General features: G+C 42.8%; 1 protein-coding gene and 1 non-coding gene across 11 annotated transcripts in view; both read right to left on the bottom strand.

The window, feature by feature from the left end:
* The window catches only part of CAST (calpastatin), a 113,480-nt gene that overhangs the window by 25,543 nt on the left and 60,194 nt on the right, over positions 1–27,743 (bottom strand). For 3 of the 10 annotated variants that reach the window (XM_034656534.1, XM_034656542.1, XM_034656539.1), the window contains 18 exons: positions 27,094–27,159; positions 26,467–26,508; positions 24,898–24,954; positions 24,457–24,570; positions 23,410–23,493; positions 19,385–19,453; positions 17,837–17,935; positions 15,867–15,947; positions 15,263–15,301; positions 14,471–14,563; positions 14,238–14,327; positions 13,044–13,148; positions 9,351–9,434; positions 8,432–8,479; positions 7,208–7,303; positions 5,307–5,402; positions 1,728–1,829; positions 1,149–1,232 (listed from right to left, as the gene is read on the bottom strand). In XM_034656534.1, the coding sequence (XP_034512425.1) occupies positions 1,149–1,232; positions 1,728–1,829; positions 5,307–5,402; positions 7,208–7,303; positions 8,432–8,479; positions 9,351–9,434; positions 13,044–13,148; positions 14,238–14,327; positions 14,471–14,563; positions 15,263–15,301; positions 15,867–15,947; positions 17,837–17,935; positions 19,385–19,453; positions 23,410–23,493; positions 24,457–24,570; positions 24,898–24,954; positions 26,467–26,508; positions 27,094–27,159 (1,449 nt within the window). The remainder of the gene's footprint in view (positions 1–1,148; positions 1,233–1,727; positions 1,830–5,306; positions 5,403–7,207; positions 7,304–8,431; positions 8,480–9,350; positions 9,435–13,043; positions 13,149–14,237; positions 14,328–14,470; positions 14,564–15,262; positions 15,302–15,866; positions 15,948–17,836; positions 17,936–19,384; positions 19,454–23,409; positions 23,494–24,456; positions 24,571–24,897; positions 24,955–26,466; positions 26,509–27,093; positions 27,160–27,743) is intronic. The other 7 variants (XM_034656543.1, XM_034656537.1, XM_034656536.1 and 4 more) reach the window with 4 other exon arrangements.
* On the bottom strand, positions 16,758–16,862 carry LOC117801727. Its single transcript, XR_004624462.1, has one exon. It is a non-coding gene; the product is annotated as a U6 spliceosomal RNA (small nuclear RNA).

The raw sequence follows: 27,743 nt of genomic DNA, 5'->3' as shown, positions 1-27,743 counted from the left end.
GCATGTGGACCAACAGCTCACACGTATCAGGCATTCCCTAGGCACGGGGCTACAAAAGGAACCGCATGGCTTGTGACCTCAGAAGCCCACACGCTAGTGCGGCAGAAACACAGGTGAGTAGCTGACGTACTACGACACGAGGTACTGTGTCACGGTGCTCACAGGACACGCTGGGAGCATAGGGATGCACCCCGCACCTGCGTGGGGGATGGGCTTTGCCAAAGTGCCTGAAAACTGGTTAGTTGCACAGGCAAGCCATTCAACTACTATGCACCGATTCCGTGCGACAGCCTGTAGTAAGCACTGGGGCTACTACAGAAACTGGGATAGACCAAATCTTTGCCCTCAGGAGCTCATTCTTAGGCTCAGATGATGCCCAGGCTGAGATGGCTCTAAGTGCCACTTCTGAGAAGCGGGACCAAGTCATGAAAGCATCTGAAGATTTTTAGTAAAGGAAATTTATAAATGAGTGGTAAATCACGTGGATCCACATATGCACAAGTCACTCGGCGCAAGGCTACATCTCTGTGTAGTTGTATATAAACGCATATGAATCGATACATTTAGTTGATTATGCTTCCAAGTAGCGGCATCTTATGAACATGACGGACATGGGTTCTGTCCCCGTGTGTGTCCCTGACCAAGTGATCGTACTTCAACTGCAAATACATGATGGAGCCTCCCGACTGTGTCGCGTGTTCTGTACGACCGGTACTCTCAAAATGAAGGAAACAGAATTATCATTCTACTTAATGTTAAACAGGCTTTCTTACTTTTTCAATGTATATCTAAGAGTTGCAAATTTTTCTTCCTAGGGAATTATTATTCCTCATTTTACTTTTCCTGGTTACATAAAGGTTTTCTAAGTTTGTCTTTGTTTCTGGTATTGTAACAAACCATGTATTAAATGGGAAAAAAATCAGGCAGCTCAGGCATTAGATTTTTTTCACTTCAGGGAGGAGTGAAAGGTCACTGAGGAATATTTTAGCCTCATTCCTGGTACCAACAGAGTATTAGAAAACTCTTTGGCATTTGAAACATTAAAAACAATCTCTTTATATTCCAGGCCTGTTTCCATGTCCCTGCTTTATGTTTATAAAATTCAGTATTAATTAAAAGAAAATAGAAAAACACCCAAGGATGTTTACCTTGACCTCTTCTAATCTATAATCAGGAGGAATTGTTTCTTCTTTCTCACCAAGTTTTTCACGATCCTCTTCTTCAGCTTTCTCCTGCATAAAGATTATACCATTCTCATGATTAATACATCTCCATAAAGTGGATGCCTAAGTGGCTCCATGGCAGTGAGGTAAGTCACTCCACTGTTAGGCCAGGACACACACACGGCCCAGTGTGTAGAGTTCCCACAGCAACCTCAGCTTTCTCAGCCTCCCCCACTTTCACCGCCTCAGACGCCTCCTCCACGGCCCCGCTGGGCTGAAGGGCGATGCTGAGGAGGGCAGGCAGCTGCCACTTCCCTCAAGACTCCTGGGCAGTGGCAGTGCACACGATCCAGGTGAGACTCAGAAAATATGAGTATGCTATCTGTCCGCTGCCCTCGCAAAACACTGACGCTCACTCAGGTTTAGATTATCAAACAGGGATGCTCCCTAATAGATAAAGCCAGCTGGTCCCGTGTTGTGGGAAATATACATATGACTAACTTCCTTGGGGAGTGAAGACCATCAGTGACAGCTCCTTTCTGGAAGTGACGGAGCTGCTATTACCTTCACTTTATCAGCCACGGGCTTTCCGTCTTCTGGATCAGGTTCCTTCTTCCCGAGGCTGCCAGCCAAGGCTTCTACTGCGTCATCTGGCCCCATGCCTTTCTAAAAGACATTCGTGGATACGCTGAGTGGGTGGTTAATCACTGCTTTTCAAAGAGACTACATCAAACGATTCAGAAGGGCATATCCTTATTTCAGGTCTCGATAAGAAGTGCATGTCATCTTTTAATAATTTAATTACCAACTGAATTAGAATCCATGTTTAAGAAACCTAAAATGTTAAAAATTAGACCAGGTTTCCTATGTTAAGCATTAAGTGGGTGTAACATGTATTCACACTGAGCCACTTGCATCACCTAATGCAGTGCTAGTTTGAAAATAAGACACTGGAATGGGTACTCCTCAGAGAAGCAGAAAGCCGGAAAGAAGTGATCTTTATGGTGAACACTCTAGAGATGGCACAGGAAAGACGTTCAGAAAGTCCTATGAGAGGACATTGTTCCCAATGCCCTGTGCAATCAGCCGGGCCCTCCCGGAGGTGGTGGCTCAGGCAGAGTCTCTGCGGAGACACACCAGCTCGCGCTCTTCACGTGGCTTCTACTGCTCAAGGTGGATTCATGCTGATTCAGGTCACCGCCTATGGCCGACTGACCTGAGTGCCGCCATGGGAATGGTCGGTCTACTTGGGGTCCCACTGTTCAAAAGGGAATGTGCTCCTGCATGATGCAGTGAGCTCCAGCCATGCTCGTCTTTAAAATGAAACTGGGTGAAGACAACATGAATGATATAAAGGGGCTAAAAGACTGGACTAGGGCTAAAAGATGGGACTTGATCTGACTTCTTCCAAACCCCAGGTCATGATCCATCCATTAATGGTTCATAAAATCAATTCAACAGTTCATGAGCAGGTCATTTTTTTTTTGATGAAAGAATAGAAAATAGAATGCATCATACACAACAAGGATAAGTACTATTCATTAAACTTATATCAATGAATTTCTTATTGCTCTTTTGGTGAAAAATATGAAAGCTTCTGAATTAAAAAGTCTCAAAGTTTATTCCTATAAAATTCTATGACCTCACACAGAGTACATATTTGAATATTAGCGTAAAAGTGTCTTTCTGTTTTTATGCCTCAACCACCAATGTAAGAAAGAAAAAGGTTTTCTGCTTAGCTGCACTGCAGAAGAGATCACCGATGAGAAAATGGAACCTGTGGAAGGTGATCTGTCGCCCTCTAGTGGTTGGACGCTGCATAGATTTTATTCCCAGGTGCAACAAAAATCCCTATTTATCTGACCTGTTCGGGATTCTATCTAAAAATGCAAGATGTGCAGTGACCAACCAAGCAATCGGAATTGCTAGCTTGATCTAAGACACGTGCTCACACTTGAGTTCGGTTTTCTCCACTCTCTGCTGTAGAATCTTTGGAAACTACTACTTCCTGTTAAGCCTGCTGCCCTTGGCTTAAGGAATAAACCAAACAGAGGTAGCAAAGCTAGGAGACACAGTACTCCCAAGAATGAAGCAATCCAGGGGCGCCTGGGTGGCACAGTGGTTAAGCGTCTGCCTTCGGCTCAGGGCGTGATCCCGGCGTTATGGAATCGAGCCCCACATCAGGCTCTCTCACTATGAGCCTGCTTCTTCCTCTCCCACTGCCCCTGCTTGTGTTCCCTCTCTCACTGGCTGTCTCTCTCTGTCAAATGAATAAATAAATAAAATCTTTAAAAAAAAAAAAAAGAATGAAGCAATCTAGAAACAGGACTAAGGGCTGAAACTTCCATTTCTGTAGTATTTCATGTTGTCAAATTCGCAACTAGAACTCAGGGTTCTGGATTTCCTCAATACACTTACTTTCTTTTTATACAAATGAGAACCACACAGGGTACACATTCATCTCCTTCCTCTGCTCTTTGTTTCCTTTTGCTCACTGATCCTCAAGCCCTTCTTGGGTTCTCTGACCTTTGTCACACTTCGTGGCTATTCATTCTGGTGCCCATGGCTGTCATAATTCCAGAAATGCCAACTAACTTCAGCGACGGTAATCTCAGCAACCATGGTCACCAGAGCTGATGGAGCAGACGCCCAGAAGGGATGATCAGAGAATGCAAAAACAGAGCCCTTTTCTGTGCACTGAACATCCAGTGCTCAGTGCCCTGTAGTCAGGGTCCAGCGGGAAAGGAAGGCACCCAAGAAGGCCCTGGCCAGCACCTGGGGCACAGAAGGTGGACAACACATGTTTAGGTCGCAGAGTTCTGCTCTGGAACGCTGGCTATTGTCTTTGTGATTCCACTCACCACCTCTGTTCTTACTTCTCTCACTGTCTCGTCCCACATTCTCTCCTCCTCTCCTAGTCTTGACCACCATGGCCTGTGGCTTCGTTCCCACAATGCAAAGTTCTGGAGCCTAAGGCAGGAGGGAAACCCTGGCCTTTGAGGGGATTTTCCCTTGGCACCAAGAATGTCTCTGGCAGGAAGCAGCCACCCAGGGCACACATCCCACAATTTCTTCACCCCCTTTTCTCGAACAACTAAATGCGCTAAACCCAAGTACACCAAGCGCTTTACGCCTCTGTGCTGGCCTGTCCTTGGCTCACTGTTCTCCCCAGGAAACCAGTGCTATTCCAGCTTCTCAGTGTGATCATGCCCCCCCCCAGCCCCCGGCGAGTATTTCCTAATTCCTGGGGGCCAGTCCCTTTGCCCAAGCTCCCGCTGCCCTTTTCCATCTGAGAAAGATCAAAATGTACTGTAAAAAGCTTGCTGTCTGGCCACATCCACACTAGATGCTAAAGTAACTAAGAGCAGGAGCTTTCTCATTTCTATCACCGAGGCTCTGAAAAGTTAAGTGGATTGCTCAAGGTCAACTCAAAGCTTCATTTCCCTCGTCTATGACAGAGCGATGACCAGAACAGGGCTCATCATATCCTTGTGAAAGTTTAATAAGAAGATACTGTCAAGCATCTGCAACAAGCGAACTCTTCAGAGAGTAGATTCACTAAGTCTGTGGTCATAGAGCACAGTTCCACCAGCTGGAACTGAGCCAGCTTCTACCCGCTAACACAAAACCCACCGAACTCAAAACGAAAGATCAACTACTTGATCACCGTACTTCATACAACAGTTAGGACGTGAGAGAGGCAAGTCAAGAAGGAAATGGAAAGGAACTGAGTGGATCTCCCTTCCTGCGGGAGTGGGGAGAAGTCATGATGATACAGGTGCGGATGATGCCACTAGGAGAGTCCACGAAAGAGATCAGGCTATGTGTGGAACTCCAGATAGGCGTGAAGGATGGGGGAAAGTGAAAAAGCAGCATGAAGCATTATCCCCAACAGCAGAGGAAGCAGAAAGCCTTTCAGAAGATGAACGAAAAACAGGGTGTGCGGCAGTTTAATGAGAAATTTAAATCTCGCCTGACTTTATAACAAACCCTGAAGCCACAGGAACAGCAGGCTCTGGGGCTCTGAAAGATTTTCTCACTTTGTTAGAATCAGATCATCTGCTGGTAACACCCAGCAGCAAGTGCAGGCGAGGAAGAACGGCACGCTCTCGAGACATCGCTCCATGTCCAGAGATCACTCACCAAGGTGGGTGGCTTGGGTGGCGCCGACTGTATACTACACATGGAAGTCCGAGGCACGGCCTCGCTCACGGGAGTCAGGGCAGCGGCCTGAGATTCCTGCGGAGAGAAGTCAGTACGATGAAGGGTTTCCAGGAACACCTCGTTAGTGAGACTGAACAACAATGGACGAACAATACAGTCTCCTATGTTATATGCTGCGAGCACGATTTTCTTAAATGCTGAAGGACTGCTGACGAGTGAATAGATCCAGGCATGTTAACTCGTCTACCGTTATTCCAACTTGGTTTTACCTCTTACCTTAGGTAGGTTACTTAACCTGAGACTCAGTTTCCACATCTGTAAAATGAGAACAAGGATAGTACCTACATCTCAGGGGTCAACATGAGGCTTTCGATAAGATAAAACATGTCCAGTGCTTTGCATACTATCTGGGAACACTGTAAGCTCAATACAATTAGCAACTATTATTATTCATATTATTTTCACATAATATATAACAATGTGCCAATTATAGAATGCAATGTTTTATATGAATGCATCATTTTTATATATTTAGGAGCACCTTATCAATTGTAAATAGGTATGTACAGATGGAAGAAAGTAATACCATCCCAGGGGTTCTCAAAGTATGATTCCCGGACCAGCAGCAATCAGGGAACTTGTCACAAATGCAAATTCTTAGGCCCCCACCCCCACTACTATGGAAATTCTGGAGGTGGGACCCAGCAATGTGTGTTTTAACAAACCCTCAGGTGATCTTGGTACTAACATTTGAGAACCACTGCGCTGTCTTATCACAAGAGTAAAATTTCAAACACACTGGTTTTAATCCATCCAGACACCTACGAACCCGTACCCTACACAAGGTGCTCAGTAGACGATCACTACTAGGGTACAGTTTCTTCTCTCAAGGAGAGAACTTAGAACTATGTATACATGTCAGAAGTGAAGACCAAGACAGCTAAAACCTTACTTGTGATAAATATCTTAAAGGGGCATAGAAAGAACAGAGCCGGGTATGTTGTATTCTGTTTAAGAAGGTTTGGAAGAGTGGTAAGGTTTGGGGAGGGAAAAGCAGGAGACAAAGGCTATATTTTAGCAGAGCTTTAAAGGCATACTGACATTCTGTGTAATCGTGAATTAGGAGGGAAGGTTATTCCACAAGGAAGGACCACATGAGAAAAGCCAAGGACTCACACACACAAGCACTTACTATCACAGTTTAGTAAGGGGAGGACACACCTTGATAGGGAGGGAAGCTGGGGCCGGAACACATTGGCAGGGACTTCTATTTTGTGGGCAATAGGGAGCTCCTGAGGGTTGGAGCAGGGGAATGATGTGGGAGGGGCTGAAATGAGACTGAGGACAGAGGCCTCTGCCACCATGAGGTGAGTGCTGATGACAACTTGAACTAGGTCAGTTTCAGAAGGAGGAACAGAAAGAAAAGCATGGGTGTGAATGCTTTCCTGAAGGAATACTTACAGGACTTCAATTATAAAAATATCAGTGTCGGTTTGGGAAAAGAAAGCACATCTAGAAAAAGTCAAGATGAAAAATGCCTGTAGGGACACCTGGGTGGCTCAGTCAGGCGTCTGCCTTCAGCTCAAGTCACGATCCCAGGGTCCTGGGATTGAGTCCCACATCAGCTCCCTGCTCAGTCGGGAGCCTGCTTCTCGCTTTGCCTGCCTCTCTCCCTGCTTGTGCTTTCTCTCCCTCTCTCTGACCAATAAATAAATAAAATCTTTAAAAAAAAGAAAAGAAAACTGCCTATAAAAAAGATGGCACAAATGGTCTCTATCAACTCCTTCATGCTAAAATCATTTGGGCCTCACATTTTTAAGATTACAGACATATATTTTAAAAAACCACAGAATTAGAGACTTGTATTTTTAGAAACATACTTCTGTTTTTTCAGATGGCTTAGTTTGTTTTCCTTTACTTTTAGGCTGGTTAAAGTCTTCTGAAAGTTCATCAATGAGTTCTGATTCACTCAGGGGCTGTAATATAAGAAACACTACATTATGAAGGGACTATTTTTTTGTTAGAAACAAGATTTTAAAGACTTTTTTTGTTAACACATATTAGGCCATATTTTAGGATCTAAAACCAAAATGTATATTGGGGATATTTTTAAATTTACGAATCTAAGATAAATGTCATGCAACAACTGAGGAATACTGGATGCCTGAGTACCACAGAAATGTTCATGGTTCATTTAGTCAAAAGTTTTCCTGATCCTTCAATTTCCAAAGGATTTTGTTCACATAAAACTGCCTATTCTTTCCAATGAAGATCTGTATAAGTGTCTTTCTTAGGTGATTGGGTTTGTTTGTTTTTTTTTACTATTTCCTAATGACTTCCTTCTAAATAGCTCAGGAAACAGATCACATATTCCTTTCCTAAGACTATGTGGGATTTGGGCAGGAAGGTTCTCCTATCCCTAGTTCTTCAGATGAAATTCATTTAGAGCATGTGGAAATTCTGACTAATACCAGTGTCTAGAACAGAACTGCATGTGATTCTAGAAGCTGTGCCTCTGTGTTGCACAGCCTGAGTTTAGGGTCCTGGCTTTGCTCTTCTCTAGCTGTGTAACCTTGGGTTAGTCACATCACCTCTCTGGCTCTGTTTCCTCACATGTAAAATGAGAATGATAAGAGCGCCCTCTTTGCTCAGTGAGGCCCCAACAACGTAACATATGGCAGGCATCCGGTGCAGTGTCAGGCACATAACCAGTGACTAATAATTGTTGCTGCTTATTATATCCTAACAGGCAACTATACGGCTTGAGCCCAACTTAAGGAAAGGCAGTGCAGAATCATTAGAGGAACTGATGTCCCGATGCCAACCAAACTCTGAAGTGTGAACTACCTGAGGCCCTCTTGACATCAGCTCCTCATAAACGTCACCCAGAAACCCGTAACACTCTAATGATCACTCATGAGGGAATTATCATTAAAATATGTGAAAAGGAATCAGGCATATGAGCCAAGAGTCGCCATTGCAAGTTCCCCTTTCTTCAATACTAGGTGGGCATTCAAGTGTCCACAGTGAAATCCCGTCAAAATTATCTCAGCTTATACTTTAGTTCTTTTATTCTTTAATTACCAGAAGAATCGTTTCCTAACCTTGGATTTTTCTTCATGCTCTGGCAATAGTGGTTTTCCATCTTTATCCTGAAAATAAAATAGAAAATTCGTTGAAACCGAAATAGAACATTTTATTTTCATGGCCCATTAAGTGCGTTTTAGGGAAGAAGAGGAGAGGAGAGATTGTGGGGGGGGGGGGTTTCTTCTTTTATTTGAGTGATTTGTTTTTGAGTAAATTTCTTATATTTGAGTGAAAAAATTTTCAGGGTTCTTTTTTTTCTTACCAAGGATCAGAATAAAGAACTGAACTATTAAAAAAAAAAAAAAGTCTCTGTTCTCCAGCCCAGGGTGAAGAGGTGGATCTCATTCCTACAATTCTGTTTTCATTTCTGGAGATGAGGTCTCATAACCCAGAATATTTCTAAAACTGAGAAACTTCCCATATATAAGCACATATGAGAACTGAAACATTTCTCCATCATGTATCTGTATGTATTTTTTCAAAGATAAATTACAAATATAACTCCAGGAGTTAGTCCACCACCCTCACTTTAACCCAAAACCAACAACAATAAAACCACCTTAACTGAGAATGACTGGTCAACAGTCATGTATGTATGTCTACCCCTTAGAAGACCTATGCTGCTTTACCCACAGCAGTTACAGAAAAAAATTATTCCCAAATTGTCCCTTGTGCTTTAAGGTTAAGGACCTATGTCATGCAACATTAAAAGCGGTAACGTGTAAATCAGTGGAAATTTTAATGGCCACATGGTTACCCCTTAGGAAACGATCCCTTAACTAACTTTAAAAAGCAGAAAAGAAAGGGTTCAGGGTTTTCCATTAGTGTATGAACTGGGACAGACATGTCCTTAAGTATCATGGGGACAGACCCAACAAAACATGACATGAAGGCAAGAGGAGGGTATTCTGGTAGGCACCGCGGCTAACGACGTACCGTGGCTGGTTTTAATCTGTACTCTGATGGCACGGTTTCCTCATCTTCACCACACTTCTTCAGTTTCTCCTCTTTGGCTTTTGCCTGATCAAAGTGGAGGGGGGAATAAAACACAGAACAGTTTGGGAATGCAGATAAGAGGGTATCACTTTACGTACTTCGTGAGTGAGGTAGTGAAAACCGTATCGGATTCCAGTGTGTCTATGTGCCTTGTAGACTGCAGAGCACAAGACCGTGCGAAGTGCGGGCTGTGAGGAAGGCTGCATTAAGTGCCGGAGAAACAAACCACACAGCCAGGAATCCTGGAGAGGTGTCCCTACCCTGCTCTCGGGTGCTCTCGGACCTTGGGAAGCCACTCAGTTTTTCTTCAGCTGTAACATGGGGCTACTAATAACTTTTATCTAGTAAGGATCGCTACAGAAAAGCAAAGAAAATATCCTTCGAAACAGTTAAGCACAGTATGGAAGTTAGTTGTCATTACTTGAATAGCCTTCATCTGTCTTACTGAGCGAGGTGGTTACCAAGGGGGAGACAAAAACTAGTTCTCGCGAGTCTTAACCACAGTTCAGAAATGGGAGAAGCATCTCATCACAAATCGTGGCAGATCCATGGATAATTCATTTTGCCTCTTTTGAAAGGACTCTCCTTTTAAAAATTTCTTTAAGTCCAGTGTAATGAACAATGTACAGGGTTACAGTAGTTTCACGCGTACGATACAGTGATTCAACAATTCCAGACATTACTCGGTGCTCATCGTGATACGTGTGCTCTTAACCCCTCACCTAATTCCCCCATCCCCCACCCATCTCCCCTCTGGTAGCCATCAGTTTGTTCTCTACAGGCAAAGAGCCTGCTTCTTGGTTTGTCGCTCTTTCTCTTTTTTGTTTGCTCCCTTGTTTTGTTTCTTATATTCCACATGAGAGAAATCATAGGGTATTTGTCTTTCTCTGAGTGACTTATTTCCCTAAGGTTTATACTCTCTGGCTCTACCCGTGTTGTTGCAAATGGCGAGACTTCATTCTCTTTTATGGCTGAGTAATACTGCATTGTACATATATAACCCATCTTCTTTATCCATTCCTCTAGTGATGGACACTTGGGCTGCTTCCGTAATTTGGGTATTATAAATAATGCTGCAATAAAAAAGGACTCCCTTCAATAACGCTAGGACTTTACTGGATGACTGAACCATGAAAAACCAACTGCATTAAGAGATGAAACTGTACTTCTACAGATTACTGGCTTCTAGGATTAACATTTGCATTTGAAACTAATGGTGACTGATGGGAAGTTCCAGGATATGTAGTAACTGGTACCTATATCGAGGAAGGATTTTAAATCACAAAACAAGGAGCTCCTGGGCACAAAGGGGAATACCACTTAGCAAATTCCAGCTCAACCCACCTCTCCATCTACACTTCGACCTAAAATTGTAGTTCTCCATTGAATGATTAGTTGACTAATTTAAAAAATATTAAGCACTTGTAGTGAGCCAAGCATTCTTCTAGGCTTTAGAATTACGGTTTGATCTATAAATTAACAATTCTCATTAAGGGATGAAAGGTTTGGGTTTTGTTTTTTTTTTAATATTTTAACTATATTCTACTGCAGCACGTGGAGGAAGTCCTATTTCGTAGTGGTACTCCCCAACTCAAGAGCGTGGTGAGGCTTCCACCTAAAAAACAGCCTTCATGAAAGTCAAGGGTCACCTGTGAAGGACTGTCTTCTCCAGGCTTGTGAACAATGAAGATCCTGTATGCAGTGAGAGCCTTTCTATTCCTGTTCGATCTTTATATTCTTTAAATGCCTGCACTGTAGGCATGTCTACTGAGTGGAAAGCACCAGACTAGGTAACTACACACGGAAGTGGGGAAGATGAATCCGGTATCATCATAGAATATTTTACATTAAGATATAAGAATGAAAGTAGGCATGGACGTCTTCCCTGAAGCATTACGCACTTTTTCCGCGGAGACCTCTCTAGTATGGAATGTACTGGAGTGGCTCCGGACTCCTACATTCAATTTTAGGAGGCTTATCAAAACATTCGACTATCCAGAAGGTAACACGTTCACCACCAGGCACTAAAAATTCAGCTTAAGAATCCAGAGGACTGGAAGATCTTAGGAACTATTTACACTTTGTACATAATTAAAAAGGAAAACTAGTGGAAAACAGAAGAGAAAGTGGAAACTAGTATAAAGAGTAGAAAGAACAGTTCTTTCTGTTAAAATTTTAGGAACTGACTGCTGTGGAGGTTTTCCAGAGGAAATCTAATACATTTATACGCAACCCAAAACGACTTACCCTAGTTGTTTAAGATATCATTTTTATGTAACATTTTTTATTTCTACTGATCTGACTTTGGTCACTCTAAGACTCTGTCTTGAGATTTATGTTTATACCTTCCACCCTAATTACTGTCTTACTAAATCACACCAATTATCTGTAAAAAGCCTGAAGCAAAAGTGCAACGGGCTCCCTGTCCTGTAGCTCTCTGGGGGCAGAAAGGCACAATTCCGCCTGGTGTGACCCCCCCACCACCAGGATTCAGCCAGGACCGCCCTCTCCCTGAGACATCTGGTCTCAGTGGGGGCTCTAAGGACCGTGCGTCTTGCATCGTGTCTTCATGAAAGTTTCCTTTCTTCTCAATACATTACTTGGTCCTGGAGGACGAGGACTGCTTCCCCCGCTCCCTTGTGTTCGCCTTCACAAAGCTTGTCGTGCCACACTGCGCTCGGTGAGCCCTCAAAGAAAGCTGAGGATAGAAGCTGGCCCATTTTGGACCAGAACAGTCCCAGACTCAGGGAGAGTTGCTGGGAGTCGTGAGACTCACCTTCCTCAGTGATTCAGAACAGGAAGTGACAGCGGAGGCAACAGCATTGTGACAGCGACATGGGCCAGCTCCCCTCCCTGAGCTGATAGGCTGGTGCTCCTGAGGGTCCCCGGGCTGTATTTCCATGTCCCCCAGCTACGCTGCCTTGTGGGCAATGTCTACAGGCAACTCCTTTCTTTTCTCTCCTTTTATCCCAGATGACTCAGTTGAAAAATTCTTCACAAACTGTAATTTAATGTTAGAACTCTTCTTCACCAAATATAAACTTGCTTTGGCTCAGAAGACTCATTAAGATGTTGTGTGGCGGGATAAATCCCCCCCAGTATCACACTCTGGGCACACAGGAACTCCAGTTATAGACTTAATTGTTGCTTGATTTCATTCTAATTTGAGACAAGATTTTCACCATTTTCCTCCATAGTTATAAAAAGAAGGCTCTCCCCATCCCATCTACAGCATTCTCCCTCTTTCCTCATGAAGAGAAGCACCTGGCACCCTTCTGAAAATATAAATTCCCATGCCCACAAGAGCGGACAAACCTATTTCTCACCAAGCCACTGCCCCCACGTTGTCTCATCAGGTGTCACTGAAGCACTGGCAAGAGATCAGCATTCGTTTTAAAAATTAAAATTCTAGACGGTTTCTAAGACAAACTCTCAACTGCCCTTCTTGGTTGCTAACTACCCAGGAATGAAGATCTGAGTTAACCAGACTCTGAAAGTAAGGCAGAATGAAGAGGAGCTTGTTTTTAAACTCCGATAAAGAAAAGTTGTGTGAGAATTCTGAACACGCATACTGCATTTAGTTTCAGAACCTGCAGACTGACAAGCTTTGTGTATGAACTCCAAGGCCAGTACCTCGTCGACTTCCGTAATGGAGCTGAGGTCGAGCTCAGGTTCGGGCTTCCGGCTGCCCAGCGACTCTGAAAGAGCCTCCAGCGCTTGGTCGCTCATTGCGTCCTGCTAAAAAGGAAAAATTCTGTGCATTAAAAAAAGAGAACATCTCCTCAGCCTGAACAATCTATCCACTACTTTGTGAAATCCCAATTTCAAATATAGGAGTCCCGGGTTAGGGAAGGACTGTCGGAAGGCAACTTTATCTGAAACCTAGCAAAAGAGAGAAAGAGAAAAGAAGTTACCGGGGAGAGAAACTGGGGCTGGGACACTTCTACAGTGTCTCATATGGTGTGTACCCTCAGCGGCACCCTTCACCCTTATTTATCAGGCTATAACTATAATAATATTATTATAAAATACTCTAATGAAGAGAAACGCTGCAAGAAGTAAGCTTTCACTTTTCTAGTGTTCTTTTTTTTAAAAAAAGATGTCTCTAAAAATAATTTCTGACAACCCTGTCCCTTAGCAAACTAGCTAAGCCCAGGAAGCTGGGACACCGGGGGTGGCCCCGCAGCCTTCTGTGAAGGCACGGTGGCTGACGGCTGTGGGAACTCCCACTCTCAGGGTGTGGTGCTCTCACTGCTGCCCTGAGCCCGCCAGATAAAAATAAACTGTCCCCTCCAGGAAGGGAGAGGCACAGCGGACCCAACAGACACTGCTCCCCGGCAGGACCTGCTCTGTCTGCAGATGGGAGCCTGTTCTCCCATCCAGCCTGGAGCCGCAGGACCACCTTGCAAGCTTTGTGACAATTAAGTGACCGTGGCTCAGAGAAGTGAAGAGCAGCAGCTAGGACAACATCCCACCAGCGACTCACAGGTCCAACTCCATTAAAAAAATCACGGGGGAGATTTATGTTCTGAGAGTGCAATTTTTTTGGTGTCTTGTCTGTGTTTTTTAATGGTGAGAGACTTGTTTCACAACCAAGAAATCTGTGCTGAAATCATGAACAGCATTTGTAGAAACACAGAAGGCCTGCCAGGAGATAATCAATAGAACCCTGACCGGATTCACTAGTCCACACAGACCGGAAGGGAAAAAGCCGCTTCTCGTCATGAGTAGCGCTCTATTGGGATTATCCTGAATCAGCGAGATCAGGGTCAGGAAAGCAACTGTCAGATGGACTGCGGTTATTTTCCAAGAAATTATTATTTATACCTCTTCCACTTTTCTTTTTTTCTCTTGGGGTGAAGCAGCACTTTTGACTACGGTGGCTGGCTGAGCTTTTAAAACCTCTTCTGTGGCTTTCTGAAAGGCAAAGCACAAATGATTAGACTTAGAGATGAAAGAAGGGTCACCGTAATAACCAGAACTAAGTTGTTTTAAAGTGTGATATGGTTTCTAACAAGCTCCCCCCCAATTCTCCCCCCTAATTATTTTGAAAACAATACCTCTTCCTTAGTTTCCTTTCCACCAGGGGTAGGAGAACTGCAGGTGAAGTCAGATGACAAAGCATCAATGGCATCATTGGGCCCCATGGGTTTCTAGAGGAACAGGCACCACGATGGGGAACACATGAGAGTCATTCAAGTTAAGGATCACAATACAGACGCAGCAAATGGAGAAGACTTGACATTCCTTTACCACCAAATGAAGTATGTTACCGACCAACTCAGACGGATGCCTGTGTTTGGAAGGGAATGGCTGCTCACTCATAACTATTTCCCCGTTTCCCCCTTTTAAATGGATTCCATGTTAGGATGTTCTCATTCTATTTTTATTAACATTTATTTTACCCTACAACTATCTTGGCTCTATTCTTCTTCCCCTCAAAAAACCTACGTAGGAACCCATGAGCACTTAACCCCCATGTCCACCCCTTCCTCGGAACACATGAAAATTCATCTGATTTAGAGATGAGCCATAGACACAATATAGAGAACTGATGTCCTGTCCCCCAACTAAAGATTTTTTTAAGATTTATTTATTTGAGAGAGAGGGAGAGAGAACTCAAGTGAGGGGAGGGGCAGAGGGAGAGAGAATCTCAAGCAGACTGCCTGCTGAGCATAGAGCCTGATGTGGGGCTCGATCTCATGGGGCTTGATCTCATCACCCTGAGATCATGACTTGAGCCAAAACCAAGAGTCAGACACTTAACTGAGCCACCCAGGCACCGCCCCACAACTAAAGATTTTTAAAAAAAAGGTCAACTTGGATCTTAGAAGACATTTATATAAACTCACCGAAGAATCTGGAGGAGGCTCTGGGATACCTTCTTTTTTCTGAAATAAACAATTTGATCAGGTTGAGAGCCCAAAATTAATTTTTACAACTGGCAAAAATGTACTGCTCCGTGAGTGTTGTGGGTTGAATTATGTCTTCCCACAAGTCATATTGTTGACGTCCTAAACCCCTAGTACTCCAGCATGTGACTGTATTTGGAGACTGGGCCTTTAAAGAGGTAATTAAGGTTAAATGAGGACATGAAGATGGGCACTAATCCCATATGACTGCTGTCCTTATAGAAGTGGGGAACCGTGGACCCAGAGGGAAGATGGCCATATACCAACCAAGGAGGGAGGCCTCAGTCCGTCCCTCACACCCACGCTGCCCACATCCATTCCAGTCTTCTAGTCTCAGGGCTGTAAGACACTGTATTTCTGTGCTGAAGCCACCCACTCTGTGGACTGAGTTATGGCAGCCTTAGCGAACAGATACCCTGGGAGTCGCGGTAATAATTTCACACGCCACATTATATTTCCTAAACTTAAAAAATGTGAATATATTGATGGGATAAAGATTATGTTCCAAAAAGCAAACAGTAAAGTAAATGATTATTTAACTTACTGCCAAAAGTTCCCTGTATTTTGGAGGAAGTGTGACTTCTCTTTTACCTAATTCCTCTATGTAGGTAGAAGTCATTGGATCCTGGAAGAAAAACCACACACAGGGATATTATATAATTAATTAGCTAAGAACATTACATGCACATTCGGCAACCAAAGTACTGTTCCCATTAGTAATTTATGGAGCTACTAAAATGAAATGTAAATCATTAAAAAGCCAACGCTTTACACAACACTGAAATTCTAAGTTTATACAACACTTTAGTTAATTAGCTTAACCCATATGTAATACTAGAAAATATTCAAACCACTATATTAGAGTCTTATATTAAAGTACATTTTAAAATGGTTTTCATTGTTTATTTCCAATACATACAAAAGTACAGTTAATAATAAATTTCTCGGGGTGCCTGGGTGGCACAGCGGTTAAGCGTCTGCCTTCTGCTCAGGGCGTGATCCCGGCGTTATGGGATCGAGTCCCACATCAGGCTCCTCGGCTGTGAGCCTGCTTCTTCCTCTCCCGCTCCCCCTACTTGTGTTCCCTCTCTCGCTGGCTGTCTCTATCTCTGTCAAATAAATAAATAAAAAAATCTTAAAAAAAAAAAATAAAACCTTTAAAAAAAAAAATAATAATAATAATAAATTTCTCTATAACCTAATACCCAAGTCCTTCAGGTGTAATTTCTAAGAAAAAACGGATCAGATAATGTATCCCGTTTAACCCTCCACAATCTCATTCATCTTCCTTGTTAGCCAGAGACAGTCACAAACCAGAACTTTATTATATCTATGGACTTAAAACTGAGCACATTTTAAAACAATTATTCCCTCTGTAGGTATCCACAGACACTACACAGCATGACTTTGCATATTTTTTCTTTTTTTTAATTGAAAAAATATAGAATGCTTTACAAATTGACGTGTCATCCTTGCAGAGGGGCCATGCCAATCTTCTCTGTATCGTTCCAATTTTAGCATATGTGCTGCTACGGAGCGCTACTTTGCAGACTTTCAAATGTTATACAAATGGTATCACATTCTAGCTATCATTCTGTATTCTTATTCAAAATTATGTGTTTGTAATGTATCATGCTGATACATGAATAATTCATTTTAACCACTATAGAGTGTTCCATTATGTTATCTTGTCTGCTGTTGACCAAAATCCTTTCCAAATGTTCCATCTGTTCTTGTAACTCGTGGTACACATGGGCAAGGCTCCCTCCAGGGAACCTCTCTCGAGGTGGAACTAGCAGCTGAAGGTAAGCACATCTTCAATACCCACAAGCCCTACAGGAGTCGCCAGATTTCTACACTTGTGCCAATCTGATGAGTGTGCAACGTTCTCTCCATATCTTAGTATCATTTCTCCACTTACTAGGGAATTTTATTTATTAGCCAAACAAGTTTTCTGTTTTTCTATTAGGTTGTCTTTTTCATTTAAAAATTCTTCATAAATTCTAGAAGCAAATCCGTTGTCATGTCTGTTACACGTATTTTCCTCCAGTGTATGGCATGTCTTTTTAATCTTTTTAATATCAAGGAACATGTAATCTTTTTGCTTCTGAGGAGTTAGGAATGGGGATGAGGTGAGGGTGGTAAATTTCTAGAAGTCAAAACAAGTTCAAGTCATAGGATGAGGAGTATCTGAAAATCAAAAGAAGTTCAAGTCCAGTAAACTTAAATCTCAAGGACAGAAAAATCTTTGTGACCTGATGACGTGTATCCCAGCGCCAGCCACAACATGGACAATCAACAAACGTTTGCTGAACCAAAGTAACAGTATAGCTACAGCAGGACAAACCATTTATTCCCAACACTAATTTTTAGCTGCTCTTATTGATAGAGACACCTTCTTGCTTCTCTCCCATGTGAGAGAACATTAGATATTCTTTGGTGCCTCGTGACCATGAACTTATTTGCTTTCCTACCCATTAATTACGAATCTTTACAGATATCAAGATCACATACTGAAACTTCAGGTCCAGTATACACTGTGTTATCGTCTTCAGTTTCTTCCGGTCCTCCTAGAGTGTCTACTAAGTCATCCAAAGCAGCATCCATGTCTGACTAGAAAAGAAAGACAGCAGGTATTGAAATGCTATTTGTAATACATATTTCACTTCTGATTTTTTAACTAAAAAAACAGAAACAAGAACAAAAACATTCTGTACAGAAAAACATCAAACATCAAAAGTTCTTTGAACATCAAAATAGTCAAAATCTGGTCTCTAATAGACTTTATTACATAAGGTCCCAGAGTACACATTCTAGGTTGGAAGGACAGCCAGGTTCAAATAAGAATCACAACTTCAGGGGCGCCTGGGTGACTCAGTTGGTTGGGTGTCCGACTCTTGATTTCGGCTCAGGGTTTGATCTCAGGGTTATGGGATCAAGCCCTGTGAAAGCCTCCACCCTGGGCAGGAAGCCTGTTTAAAATTCTCTCTCTCCCTCTCCCTCTACCCCTCATCCCCTAAAAAAAAAAAAAAAAAAAAAAAAAAAAAAAATCACAACTTCAGTAAGTCTAATGGCATTAACTACATGAACTAATGGATGGTTTGTTAAAGCTGCCAGTCCAATGTAATGACAATTAAAAAAAAAAAAAGAACAAAACACAAAGAAAAATGATGTTACTGTAAGCAATAGGAGAAATGCTTGGTATTTATTGTTTATCAGTTTTCCAGAGTTCGAGAACTAACAATTTATTCTGTCGATATGGGCTTTAATCAGTATAATGAATGAACGAGCGCCTCCATCCTATCTCTGAGATTAAAGATGATTTAGTGTGGAGAGTTTGCTGCATTTATTTAAAAGGGAAAACAAGGGGCGCCTGGGTGGCACAGCGGTTAAGCGTCTGCCTTCGGCTCAGGGCGTGATCCCGGCGTTCCGGGATCGAGCCGAGAGTTTGCTGCATTTATTTAAAAGGGAAAACAAGGGGCCCCACTCCCCCTGCTTGTGTTCCCTCTCTCGCTGGCTGTCTCTATCTCTGTCAAATAAATAAATAAGATCTTTAAAAAATAAAATAAAAGGGAAAACAAGAATTCTGGGAAAGACCCTTTATTTAGTTAACTCATATTAAAAATGGTTACATAATTTTTTTTTTCCTTTCAACTACCATATTCCCACTACAATTTTAGGAACTCCCTCATCATGTCATACATTTTGGGACCTCTTAGGTTTAGAATGATTCATTTGGAAATTTCAGAATAAAGAAGTGCCTCATCGTCTTTAGTGACACTTCTGGTTAAAGAAGTTATATTTCCAAGAGAGAAACTGGAAAGTAAACTTCATGGGAAGTAATAAGTTTTCAGAACAGAGGGTTAGAATATAAAATGGTACAAACATACCCGAAAAAAAAAATCACATTTTTAGCTTATAGCAATAATTCATTAAAAAGGTCTTTAAATTAATCCTCCCTCACATGGTTTGCCCTTGAAAAAAATCAGATCAAGAATAACTGCAGAGACTATGAATAAATAAGTATCTCATGTAGAAATACACTGCTATCTTCCTTCATACCTTTCCAGATGGTTTACCCGGTTTGGATTCAACTGGTACAGCCGACGTTAATGATTTCTTTTCTTTTTTCTGGTGGGGTTTTAGAAAGAATTAAAAACTCCTTCTTACATGTCTTTATTCAAGAATTTAACACATTCAAATTGAATTATTAAACAATACAATAAAATTCAATGATATTATATATTTAAAAATGAGTTCATTAAATTAATAGCATCGATCATATACTGAGACCTGCTCTGTGCCAGATAACATGTTGTATGCATTCTATCCTCCATCAGGACAGCATCAGTAACATTGATTTCATTTAGTGATGTGGAGAGCAAGACTCAGAGGTTAAATAATTTTTCCCAGGTCACACAATAAAGGAAAGACCAGGGCTTGAACCCAGAACTGCTGTCTCTTTCCTCACGGCTCTTGGTTGCCTCTCCCAAGGCCCACAGTCAGTCTGCAGCACTCCGGACTTTTTTTTCTCTAAGTGGCCACTTCACCCTGTGGCTCTTTCCATCTCTGCCTGCCCACAATAAGACCTCCAGACTCCCGGCGTTAGCATTTCGTCATCCACTCCTTTCTTAATCTCCCTACAATGAATTTCCTTCCCAGCACTGTTTCAGCTGCTCTTTCAACGGCTGCCAATAACCCTCCGATCTGCGATTACCCTGCTTCCCCCAGACAGAATCGTCTCTCAAGTGTGACCTCAGTAAGCACCCCTCTCCCGACTCCTCTCTCCCAGCAGCCACGGCCAAGATCATCCCAGTCCTCCTCCAGCATTTGTGCTGCCTGGTCTCTGCCGCCTCTTCCGCTTTGCCCCCAGCCCTACACACGGCGCATGTTTCTGCCCTGCACTGGGGACAGAAATCATTCTCTGGGGCCAGGGCCGAATGCTCGCGGGGACCGGCAGGAATCAGACTCGTGAAGGGGTCAGGCTGAAGACAACGAGAAACTGTCGCATGTGGAGGTCTGTGGAACGCGAGCAGCAGAGCACGCCAGCTCCCGCGTGAGTCTCCGGCAGGTCACCTCTCCTGCAGCTCGGGATTGTCCGGTGTGACAGGGACTGCACCTCCCTCAGGCCTTGTGAGGTGGAGAAGCTCCTCACTGAAGTGTGAAAGCCAGTGTTCGGCACGTGCTAAGCATCACCTAGGTACTTGTCGTAGGATTAAGTGCTGAATAAGTGACGACTGGGACAGGCCGGTGATGGGTACTAACGAGGGCACGTATTGCCTGGTGCACTGGCTGTTATACGCAAGTAATGAATCGTGGAACTTTACATCAAAAACTAGGGGTGTAGGGGCACCTGGGTGGCACAGTGGTTCGGCTCGGGGCGTGATCCCGGCGTTGTGGGATCGAGCCCCACATCAGGCTCCTCTGCTGTGAGCCTGCTTCTTCCTCTCCTACTCCCCCTGCTCGTGTTCCCTCTCTTGCTGGCTGTCTCTATCTCTGTCGAATAAATAAATAAAATCTTAAAAAAACAAAACAAAAACTAGGGGTGTACTGTATGGTGACTAACATAATAAATTATTATAAATAAAAAAACAAACAAACACCATGGGGGCCAGTAGGGTGAGAGCCCGAGTCTGGACAGCCGAATCCACCTTCCGGCTTCAACCACAACCCTATGCGGATAGTCACTCGTATTTGTTCTGCCCTCCTTCCTTCTCCCCCTCTTCTTCTCACTCTCCATTCTCCTGTAGTTCAAAACAACATTCATTCCAAGTGCCTCGCTACACATCTCTCTCCAACATTCCAATTCAGCCTATCCAAACTCAGACCACTTTTCGTGCTCGACCAGTGTCCTTCTGACTCTGTCCACCGGTCAGTGGTAACCAGGGACCAGCCCACAATTTAGGGAGGCGCTCACTCTCATCATCAGAACAGGCCCTGCGCTTGCAGGAACCTGACAGTGTCCCCCTTGCCTCACCTTAGGGTTACCTACCCTAGTTCATTCAGACTCTAAAGCCCCTGGTTATCTCAGAGTTGCCATTACTATTGTCCACAACAGGTGATCATTTCCTAAATCTGAAGATTTTACCTCTGCAATGCCTCCTGCATTCCTCCCCACTATCTCATTCCATCCCAGCTCTAAGATACGCTAAATTAGGACTCATCAGCACTAGGGCAGTGGTCCTTGACCAGCCTTCCGATCTCTGTTCCCATTTCATCCACACACCGCAGGCGCCCAGTCCTGCAGCTGGGTGCACTCGCATCACTGGTCTGCTCTCTAACCTTCAACACTGAAGAGCTACCACCCCTGTAAACTCCTCTCAGCATTCCCCACAGCTGTGCCTGGACCTGTCTTTCTGGTCTTACAGTCCCACCTCTCACTTCCCCGGTGCCCCACCCATGGTGGAATGCACTTTGTACCCAGAACACATCTTACACTTTTCCACTCTGATGCATCTGCAAGCCTGCAATCCTAGTCATTCTTCATGCCCGACTCAAACTGGATCTACTCAGAGTCCCGTGGATTCCTGCAAACTGACAGAATCCCTCGGTTCCTCAACCCAACAACTCCTTGTAGGGGCCTGTCTTAATCTGCCTTGGAATGCAGTCCCGGGGATTCAGTCTTCTTCCCATCCCTGGAGGGGCTAGCCTGCAGCTAGGGTGTCCTGCGGTCACACCACAATGCTATGAACATGGTACACACCCCTCACTCCCCAAAAGGAAGATCAATCCCATTTTTATGGGAAACAAATCAGAGGCAAACAAAAGTGAAATGCTTTGCCCCAAGTTCAAGTGCAAGGCAAAGCACACCGGATTTCCACATAAGCCTCTTATTCTACTGTTCAGCTTTCACGTTTTCCCAGGCTACTTTATACCTAGCACAAAATTTCAGATTGATTACCTTTTTAAGTCTTTTCCAACAAATCTAATCGTCTGGCTTAAATCTACCCATTTTTCAAACCATTTCATCTAAGCACCCTCATCAACACCACACATTAATGTGTATCTCAGAGTGGGGACAGGGGTGCAAGTCCCAAGGTCAAATACAAGCGTCTGCTGGAAGAAAACACATTTTTTTTTTTAATTTGAGTATTTTCATTTAAACGTTCATGTAAGTTTTGCTATCACTCCATAGAACATCTGCATTAGTTTGGACACAAACTAATGTGCCTCTTCCTTTTCAAGATCTGAGAAAAACTGATGTTTCAAGGAGAGGTGTCGTACTTTTACACTATGACTTTCCTCACCATCTAGCCTGCAGGGGTATACCTTTTCCATTTTGAAAAGCAGGAAAACAGATAAATATACGCAACTTTTTAAAAAAGTTTCATTTCCATCCTCTTATTGTTGCTGTAATTACTTACTGTGGCTTCCAGAGGGATAGATAGCATTTCTAGGGAGACATGACCTCTAAACGGATTACTGACTCTGCGTTGCTATGAGTAGAAACGGTAGACTGCTTCTCATCTTACATTTCCAGGCTAGTATCTGAAGGAGCTCCTCAAACGATCTCAGGAAGACTCGCCCATCATTAGTCAGGGGACACACATCCTCTCTCCTGAGAACATCTGGAACATCTCCTTCCAAAACTTCCCCTATCAACTCACGGAGATGTCAGGACTGCTGGGGACTTACTCATATCAAGGCAGATGCTGCCCATGGTGAAAGCTGAGAGAGGTACTTGTTCAAATATAGAAATTTTATTTGCTTTATTTCAAAGCTATGAATCTTGAAAGCAGGATCTGAGTCAAATCACATTTTAATTTACTTGGTACTGATACCATGCCTTACACATGGCAGGTGCTCAATAAATATTTATCGAATATATGAATTCTTACATCAGTTTGGCTATCCTGCTCATTCTGTACCCTTTAGATGGGTGCTCTTCTTCACTAAATTTCACATAAGAACAGTGTTCGGTTTTCCCAAATACAGGTTATTTGAGGTGGCAGCACCACAACCCTGAATGGTCCCTGAGAAGCAAACATAAAGCCCAGGATGGAAGGGGCCTTCAGCGGGCATGCATTTCTCACGGGCAACAGGCGGCGAGGCCCACATACACTTTATGTCTGCCTGTGCACTCTTACCTGTTTAGCTGGTGTGGCAGGTGCCGCGGCTACACCAGCAACAACCCCCTCCCCGCCGGCAGAAACAGCATCCTGTGATTTAGTCTAGAGGTGGAGAAAAAAGATGAACAGAACTAAGTATCTTTGAATGACTATTTTTAAGATCATGCATTGCAAATATCACTACTGAACCAGTTCACCGTCACGGACATCCTGCAGAGGAAGGGTTACTAGCTCCTACCGCATGTGCTAGAACACTGGGCACCAGAGCTTACAGAGACTCGAATGGGCCGGGCGGGGACTGCGATAAATTGGAGTGCACATACCAGGTATAAAGCACTAGTTAATTGTTGCCATAGAACCTGATTTTTCAGGAGAAGCTAGAAATATGGATTTTACGTGAAACGTCATGACTTTAATTGTTGGTAGCTCATTAAAAATAATTTTAATAATACTATAAGCCAAACAAAATAGATTTGAACAAAACACATGATGGCTGCATTACACGAATGTGTAACCTCTTTTGTCGAGTCCACTGTTAAGCAGGCCTACTTGATGTCTTCCAAGAGCTCTCGATAGAAGAGTTCTTCTCATAAACGTGTGTGCTTTTAATAGTTGACCTCCATTAGCTGTGCAAATATGGAACCTATTTCTGATTTTTGGTTCTATAAATTCATCTGTCCTACAACAAAATTCTCAACGCCTCTTTCAGACTTCCATGTAAAGAGCATGTGTGCTCCCACAGCCCTGACGAGAGGGGTCCAGGAGGCAAGCTCTATCCCAAGCTTCCTGTCTATGAGACACCAGAGCCTGCTGCCTTGCAGTCACGACCGGGCACTGCCGGGCAGTAGAGGCCGGACTGAACGTCCCCACAACCCACCTGATATACTTCTTGAGCTTTTCATAGGGCTGAGTTTCCACAAGGCTATTTGCAAAACCAGCAAAATGATAGCAGCAAATCATTGCAATAGAGAGTACATTCAGCATAGTTCCACAGAATCGACTACACGTGACCATGTAGATAAAGGACTGGATGGTAGTGCTTTCTTATCAATGTGACGTATTTACCTTTGGTTTTGATGATTTCTCTGATGTCGGCTGCTCACTTGATCTGGACACTTTTTTTTCTTTATGAACATGCTTGCTTTCTGCATCTGATGCGTGCTTGGGTAGGCTTTTTGGCTGAAACACACACACACACACCCACCACACTGTTAACAAGATGACAAATACCAATGCTTCTCTGTGTGATGCCAAGTGTTCCTCACAGTTGTGTTCTGCGTAGTTTTGAATTGTACTAATCTCAATTCACGTGACATAAATGTGATTACTTTAGATATAAAATTTGAAATCTATATTCTTCCTTCCATTAGTAAGCTGCAAATCCTGCTATTGCCACATGGTGGCGCAATTATAGCCAGAAAAATACACACAGGACAATTCAGAATTCTGTCCCTCACACACGCAAAAGGCTTCAGCGATTATCAAGTCCTAATGATGATCATTTACCTCTTTGTGTTCCTTTGGCTTTACTTCTTGGGTTTTTTTCTCATGAACCGCAGATGGCTGTCAATTTCAAAAGAGGAAATCTCAATTACATTGGAGTCCTTTCTTTTACCATTTCCAAATAGGCTCAAGAAAAAAAATTCCAATTAGACCCCTTCTGCCTCTCTTGGGAAAGGCTCACTTAGAGAAATACACATGTGCTACCTGTCAATGGTTACTCTCCCAGCAGACTGATAATGACAACGATAAGAGTAATGAAAAATTTAGTATTTCATTTAGAAAGATTTTTCAACTAGGTATGTCTCTCTAACTTACTCGATGTTTTACAATTCATACAGATCATTTGGTAACTGCAGGTCTAATCACAGAGCTATCACATGAGTGAGCACTGTGACCTCTGAGTCTGTTGATAGGGAATCCCACTCTAGTTCTTTTAAAATTCTCCCTTCACAGGAGATGAACACTGTAATTTAATGATTTACCTAGTCTTTTCTGTGTTACAACTAGAGAAGAGGGAACACCAGAAACCCAATTCTCTTCAGATTGTATAAATAGGCAAAACATTTAAATATGGACTAGTGGACAATTTCCAGCTCGCTGGTGAATTCCTCCTCTACTATGGAATTATCATCCTGAGGGGATGGGCAACCCAGAGGTCCTACATAAAATCAGATAAGCCTTACCTTCTACCCAGATAACCTCACCTGTGCCTCCATTTAAAGTACATCTCTGTGCTTTCCCGCAGGAAACCTTGTGCTCTTATCTGAGTATTTGCTTAAGCAGGCTTGCTTAAAAGAAATAATGTGTAGCATCTTATGAAGGGGAAACATTTGCCCTGCCTGCAGACACCCTACNTCACCTGTGCCTCCATTTAAAGTACATCTCTGTGCTTTCCCGCAGGAAACCTTGTGCTCTTATCTGAGTATTGCTTAAGCAGGCTTGCTTAAAAGAAATAATGTGTAGCATCTTATGAAAGGGAAACATTTGCCCTGCCTGCAGACACCCTATGGTCCATCTCCACATGGATACAGACTGGCTGTCAGGCTAGACAGCCATGAGTCAGGAAAGCCATTCCCAAGGGAAAGTCAGAGCTGTCTCCTGAGAAAATGATAACCAGTTCACAAACTGAGATAAGACTGGTAAGATAAACCTATGGGCCTCTTAGGAAAGACTCATCTGTATGTCATCTAGGTGCTGGGTTCAAAAGACACATTTACTCTTGATGTCCCACCTTTAAAGGAATTGGACGCTCATTACCCTTTGTCCTTTCTCCTCTGTTCCCGCTGTTTTTTAACACTTACTTCACTTTTTACAAAAATCTAGATCTGAACAAAATGCCTTCTGAAACATACTGTTCTCATGTATAAAATACATTCATTTTAACAATATATGCATTTATTATAATTATTCACTTATGCTCTCCATGGTCATGTTTAAAAAGGTAATCCAAAATTAATTAAATTAGCTGACAAAAATTCCTTTTCCCATTCAGTAGCACCAACAGAGGAAACTGGGTATTTGTTAATATTACTAAGAATCCAAATAACTCAGTAGTCGACTTTAATCACTTACCTTAGTTGACTGTGACTTCTTTTCAGGTTCTGTTTTTGCAGGCTAAACTCAGAAAAATTCAGAAAGGAGTGAGGAAAGGAATTAAGGAAGAAAGGAAAATAGACATAGTTTACAAAGTTTAACACAGATTTTCAACTAAGAAAGCTCAAAGGTGATGACTTTGATGTAAATACAAACTTTATGAGTTAAGTTTACTATACTTTCCTTGGAATTTTGACTCTTAGATAAACACTTAAGCACTCAGATACTCTGCTCTTACCTTCAGAGAGCAGTTTACACCTTAATGTGTATCAAAGATACGTAAATATTTATTACTATGAACACTGTAGCTAATATATAAGCAAAATAAAATACAAATCCTTCTCCTTCAAAGGCAACAACATAGCTCTGAGTGAAATGTCTGCTGATGTGAAACAGTGGGATGGTGACAGAGCCAACAGCTGCAAAAGCAGTGACATTTAGTTTTAGTGCCAGACTATCAGTGATGGGTCACGAAGGCCTACCAGAAAGTCTGTGATGGGTGAGAGGGTTACTGAAGATCTGAAATTGTCCTTATTAGTGTGTGCTGAGCAGCTGAAGTGGCCATTAGCAAACAGAAACGTCCCCTAGTACGATGAACCACATCACCTGTTTTTTGTGTCTTTTCTTGTTAGGAGAATGCTGTTGTTCCGTCTGTTTGCTGATAGGAATAGCCTAATACAAGAGCACAGCCCCAAGTGTGATTTTATTTTATCTGACAATCAAATAGGTAACATGTATCATAGGGCTAAATGTTTCTATCAAGTCCCCTTCTACTCAGGGACTGCACCTACTCCATGCATAGGTATGAAACTCCAAGAAGCTGCAGACACCAAAATTCTCAAGGCTCCAGCAAATATTCCAGTTTGGATTTACTTTTTTTCAGTGGTAAGAATCTGCAAGATTGCCATTAGTAAAACTAACTTCTGACCCCTTTCCGTCACCTTCATGGTGTACAGGCTGCTTGGGTCATTTGTTTCCACCTTTATTTCTAACATTTGGTTATGAACAAATCAACCGTCACAAGTGTTGTCAAAAGTTTTCCGAAATTTTGTCAACATGGTATTATAATTCTGTGAATAGTGTATAGATTTTTATTGTACAATATAATCTAAACTTCTAGGAATACTTCAGAAGAACTGGTTGTGGGTCCCTGGGTGGCTCAGTCAGTTAAGCTTCCAACTCTTGATTTCAGCTCAGGTCATGACCTTAGGATCCTGGGATCCAGCCCTGCACCAGGCTCTGCAGTGACCATGCAG

This window comes from Ailuropoda melanoleuca, chromosome 3 (assembly GCF_002007445.2).
Source record: "Ailuropoda melanoleuca isolate Jingjing chromosome 3, ASM200744v2, whole genome shotgun sequence".
Classification (NCBI taxonomy): Eukaryota; Metazoa; Chordata; class Mammalia; order Carnivora; family Ursidae; genus Ailuropoda; species Ailuropoda melanoleuca.
Note: the sequence above shows the minus strand (reverse complement) of the source record. Positions and strands in the feature narration are given on the sequence as shown.